The sequence below is a fragment of the Hipposideros armiger genome, unplaced genomic scaffold (assembly GCF_001890085.2).
Source record: "Hipposideros armiger isolate ML-2016 unplaced genomic scaffold, ASM189008v1 scaffold_748, whole genome shotgun sequence".
Lineage (NCBI taxonomy): Eukaryota > Metazoa > Chordata > Mammalia > Chiroptera > Hipposideridae > Hipposideros > Hipposideros armiger.
The window spans coordinates 29,404-35,464 of NW_017732098.1; the positions used below are offsets into that span (position 1 = coordinate 29,404).

At 36.4% G+C, this 6,061-nt stretch overlaps 1 protein-coding gene across 1 annotated transcript in view; it reads left to right on the forward strand.

The window, feature by feature from the left end:
* NEK4 (NIMA related kinase 4) overlaps positions 1-6,061 on the forward strand; it is a 52,846-nt gene that overhangs the window by 29,396 nt on the left and 17,389 nt on the right. Inside the window, 1 exon segment of the mRNA XM_019628127.1 lies at positions 4,906-5,304. Within this exon segment, the coding sequence (XP_019483672.1) occupies positions 4,906-5,304 (399 nt within the window).

Consider the following 6,061-nt stretch of genomic DNA (forward strand, 5'->3'; position numbering starts at 1 on the left):
CTTAACTGCAGAGGGCAGCATCACTGGCCCTCATATGTGGGATCCGAACCGGGGCCCTCTGGGGTCCCAAGCCAGCTCCCAACCAACGTGCCACTCGGCCGGCCCTGGTCTTGTTATTTTAAGTCATTGGATTGAAACCAATGTATAATCTTAAGCTTTCTCTGGACAATGGAATCTTCAGTACCTTGTAGATAAAACTACATTTGTTCTGCCTGGTTGTCAAATTCACATCTTTTATTTTTTCCATTGATTTTTTAATTTTTAAAGTACTGATTCAGTGGTTTTTAGTATATTCATAAAGTTCTGTAATCATCACTGCTGTCTAATTCCAGAAAATTTACATCACCGCAATGTCATTATTTCTCCTTGCCCCCAGCTGCCAGCACTCATTTGTCTGTATGGATTTGCCTATTCTGAGCATTTCATATAAATAGAATCATACAATATATGGCCTTTTGTGTCTGGCTTCTTTTAGTTAGCGTAATGTTTTCAAGTTTTATGCATGTTGTAGCATGTACCAGTATTTAATTCCTTTTTATTGCCAAATCAATTTCACTGTATGTATATACCATATTTTATTTATCCCTTAATCAATGATGAACATTTGGGTTGTTTTCACTTTTTGGCTACTATGGATAATGCTGCCGTGAACATCTTGTACAGATTTTTGCGTGGACATGTTTTCAGTCTCTTAGGTACATACCTGGGAGTGAAATTGCTGCGTCATATGGAAACTCTGTTTAACTTTTTGAGTTGTTTTCCAAAGCAACTACATTGTTTTACTTCTCACCAGCAATAGATGAGACTTGCAACTTCTCCACAAATTCACCAATACTTCTTATTTTCTGGGCTTTTTGTTTTGTTTTGTTTTCGAATTTTAGCTATCCTGGTAGATGTGAAGTGGGTCTTATTGTGATTTTGATTTGCATCTCCCTAATGACTGGCTAATGATGCTGAGCATCTTTTCATGTGATTGATGGGCATTGGTGTACTTACTTTGGAGAAATGTCTATTCAGATCCTTTGCCCATTTGTTATTGGTTTATCTTTTTATTGTTGAGTTGTAAGAGTTCTTTATTCTAGATGTCAGTCTCTTATCAGATGAGAGATTTGAAAATATTGTCTCTCATTCTGTGGGTTGTCTTTTTACTTTCTTGATGGTGTCGTTTCAAGCCGAAAAGTTTTTAATTTTGAAGAAATCCTTTTTTGTTGTTGTTGCTTGTGCTTTTGGTGTCATGAAGATTTATTCCTATGTTGTATTCTAAGAGTTTATAGTTTTAGTTCTGATATTTAGGTCTATGATTCGTTTTGAGTTAATTTTTGTATACAGTGTGAAGAAGGGGTCCAACTTCATTCTTTTGTATGTGAATATTCAGGTATCTCAGGACCGTTTGTTAAAAGATTATTCTTTCTGCCATTGAATTGTCTTTTCACTCTTGGTTAAAAATCAGTAGACCATAAATGTAATGGTTCATTTCTAGACTCTCAAGTCTTTCCCATTGATTTATATGTCTATCCTTATGTCAGTAAGACACTGTCTTAATTATTGTAGTTTTGTAGTAAGTTTTAAGTGGGGAAGTTTGTCTTCCATCTTTATTCTTATTTTTCAATGTATTGGCCATTTTGGGTCCTTCAAATTTCCATATGAATTTTAAGATCAGCTGTCAATTAAAAAAAAAAGTCTGGGATTTGATAAGGATTGCATTAAATATGTGGATCATGTGCAGAATATTGCTATCTTAATATTCATCTTCTGACCCATGAACATGGGATGTCTTTCCATTTATTTATGTCTTCTTTAATTTTGTATAATATTTCATTGTGTTTAGTGTACAAGCCTTGCACTTCTTTTGTGAAATGTATTTCTAAGTATTTTATTCCTTTTGATACTATTGTAATGGAATTGTGTTCTTAACTTTATTTTCATTGCTTGTGTATAGATATATGGTTGATTTTTATGTACTGATCTTGTATCCTACAGCCTTGCTGAACTCATTTATGGGTTACAAGAATTTTTTTTTTAGTAGACTCCTTAGGATTTTCTGAATAAGATCATGTCATCTGTGAATAGAGGTAGTTTTACTTCTTCCTTTCCAACCTGGATTGCCTTTATTTCTTTGTTTTGCCTAATTACCCTGGCTAGAACCTCTAGTACAATGTTGAATAGAAGTGCTGCGAGTGAGCATCCTTGTCTTGTTACTGATCAAATTCATGTCTTATGTCAGACTTTTAGAGCAGATTTTTTGTTTGATAGATTTTTATGTCTAGCATTTCCTCTTTTTATGTTGTCATTGTTTTGAAAAGTGGAAGAACTTTATTTCAGGACCAATTGGAATTCATGGAGAAATCCCCTAAGTCATTTATTCTGTCACTCTTATACTTGTATATACTTTATTTTAAACAACCTATGCTTACTACATGCAGAGAAACATTTACTTCACTCTTCAGAATTCTATTGATCATTGTTTATTATTTTGGTCTTCTTGTTCAGCTTGTTTATTATGTGATAATATTTTAAAATTTAACCATTTGCTATATTTTGTATGTAATGTCAGTTGTACTCTTGAAAGAAAAAGTTTAACAAATTATTTTACCTACAGGAGTCATTGTTTTGTGTTTGCCAGAGGATCGAAATGATAGATGATAGTGTCTCAGTGATAATGGCTGTTAGAAGCAATTTCACCTTGTATTAGCATCACATTGTTTGTTTTTCTTTCTAAAATGTACCACAGGGCCGGCCGAGTGGCGCCGTTGGTTAAGAGCTGGCGTGGCATGCCAGAGGGCCCCGGTTTGGATCCCACATATGAGGTCCAGTGACTCTGCCCTCTACAGCTAAGATGGTGAACAACAGCTCAACCTGGAGCTGGGCTGCCACGAGTTGCTGGCGACGGTGTAGGCTGCAGCCACTGCTGCAGTGGGTTGCCATGGGCTACCGTGTGCAGCCAGCAGCCAGCGTGAGTGGCCATCCAGAAGCCAGTGACTGATCTGCCTCGCCTGGGAAGAGCGCAATGATGGTGCCAACTTTGGCCAGTGAAGCAACGTCCTCCACAACNACACCACCGCTGGCGACTCCCGGCAGCCCAGCTCCAGGTTGAGCTGTTGTTCAGCATCTTAGCTGTGGAGGGCAGTATCACTGGCCCTCATATGTGGGATCTGAACCGGGGCCCTCTGGCATCCCAAGCCAGTTCTTAACCATCGCACTACTCGACCAGCCCTATTTTTTTTATTGAGGTGAAATTTATATAACATAAAGTTAATCATTTTAAAGTGAATAATTACATTTAGTACATACACATTGTTGAGTAACCATCACCTCTATCTAGTTTCAAAACATTTTTTTGTCACCCCAAAAGGAGACCCATACCCATTAAGTAATCATCCTCATTCCCATCCAGCCCCTGGGAACCACCGATGTGTTTTCTGTCTCTATGGATTTCCCTATTCTAGATATTTCATATAAATGGAATCAAACAGTATGTGACCTTTTATGTCTTAGCTTCTTTCACTTAGCATAATGTTTTTGAGGTTCATCTACATAGCATGTATCAACACTTCATTTATTTTTAAGTGTGACTAGTATCTCATTGTATGGCTTATTTTCACCATTTTGCTATTGCTATGAATGTATGTGTACACGTGTTTGTTTGAGTACCTGTTTTCAATTCTTTTGGGTATATACCTAGGAGTGGAATTGATGGGTCCTATGGTAATTCTATCTTTAACTTTTTGAGGAACCACCACACAGTTTTCCATAGCAGTTAGATTATTTTACATTACTATAAACAATCCATGAGAGTTCTAATTTCCATAGCCTTGCTAGTCTCGTTATTTCTGTTTTTCTGACTTAGCCATCCTAGTGGATATGAAGCGGTATCTCATTGTAGTTTTTATTTGCATTACCCTAATGACTAATGACAGAGCATCTTTTCACAAACTTATTGGCCATTTGATTGCCTTCCTTGGAGAAATGTCTACTAATCCTTTGCCCATTAAAAAACTTTTTTTGTCATCGAGTTCTAGAGTTCTTTCTATATTCTGAATATTAGACATTTATGATTTACAAACATTTCCTCTCATTCTGTAAGTTATCTTTTCATTTTCTTACTAATGTCCTTTTATGCACAAAAGTTTTTAATTTTGAGGAAGCTCAGTTTATGTCTTTTTTTCTTTTGTTGCTTATACTTTTGGTGCCAATCTAAGAATTGCATGTCAAAACCAAGGTCATGAAGATGTATGCCTGTGTTTTCTTTTAGGAGTTTTAAATTTGAGCTCTTACATTTAGGTTGTAGGTCCACTTTGAAATTCTTTTATTATGGTAAAATATATATAACATAAAATTTGTCATTTTGAACCATTTTTAAGCGCACAATTTAGTGGCCTTAATTATATTCACAGTGTTGTGCAACCATCACCACGATCTTCCAAAACCCTTTCATCATTCCAAACAAAAACTCTGTACCCGTTAAGCAACAACTCTCCATTTTTCCTACTCCCAAGCCTTGGTAACCTCTGATCTACTTTCTGTCTCTATGAATTTGCCTGTTCTAGGCACTTATATAAGTGCAACTGTATAATACTTGTAGCATGTGTGAGAACTTCATTCCTTTCTATGGCTTTATAATGTTCCATTACGTATACCACATTTTGTTTGATCCATTTATCTGCTAATAGACATTTGGGTTGTTTCCACGTTTTGGCCATTGTGAATAATGCTGCTATAAACATTGGTGCACAAGTACCTGTTTAAGTCCCAAATTTCAGTTATTTGGGGTAGGAGTGGGATTTCTGGGTCATATGGTAATTCTGTGTTTTAACTTTCTAAGTTAAAATTTTGTTCCCTTTTGAGTTACAATTTTTATATGGTGTGAGGCGTGCTTTAATAACTTGGAAGCATGTTTTCACTCAGGGTGAAGACAAAGGTTTATCTCAGGAGAAACACATGGGCATTGGCCCCTTGAAGACACTTGCAGGCCTGAAAGGCCATCCCTGTAAACCAGACGTGAGCAGTACCACAGAATCACTAGCCACAGTCAGTAGAGTGAATGTTGACATCTTACTTGCAGAAAGGGACTTAAGTGATGGCTTAGTACAAGTAAATGAGCCAAGACACTTAGCTGCCTCTAATGAGCTAGAAGGTAAATGCAGTGTTTCTCAAGTGAAAGAGAGGCTGCAGGATAACACTAAGTCCAGCCCTCAACCTGGAAACCTCATTCCTACCTGGTCCTCTGACGATGTCCCTGGAAAAAGGAATGACCCAGTGAAGACTCGGCAGCCCCTGAACAAAGACCAAAAGCCAAAGGACCAGGTGAGTGATATGCGTGAGGTACTGGTTTCAGAGAGAAGACTGGAAAGTGCGGTTAGAAAGGTGTGTTGTTTGGTTGTGCTGTAGTTGTTGTTTTAGGAAAATCAGCCGTTCTGTGTACCAGTTTAAACATAATAGAAACCAGAGGATGAGACCCGAGGGATTAGATCCCTTCTTGCCCTGGTGTACGGTACTTGGTGGAAGCATACCATTTTTATGTTGTTTCCTATTTCTGTATCACTCTTCCTGAGTCCTCCAATTGATGGGTAGTTCCAACAGTTAGATACTATCACATTCCCTCTTGCCTTTGAAAAGTTAGTGGATTGATCTTGATTTTTTAAGTTCAGGAATAAAAAAATATTTTATGTGTTGGAACGAAACAGGAAGGAAGAAGCAAAGAAAAAGAAAGGAGCCAAAGAAGTTTGATACTGAGAGACTATTCTGAGTAAATTTAATGGCTATGTTCTACTTGAACTTGGAAAGAAGCTTCAATTAGATGCAGCATGGTAATAACAGGATTAGCGAGAAAGGCAGAACATTTGATTAACTTGACATTTTTATGTGTAAAATATTTAAAATATATATTTAATAGGCATATTGATTATATTTTTATAATCTATGCTTATATATATATTTGAATTTGATGTATTACATTTTTTATTTAACATACTTTATATAAACATAGTAAAACTATTTTACATGTTTATATTTGAATGTTTTTAATGAAGTTTTGTTTTTATGGAAAAGTGCATGTATAATG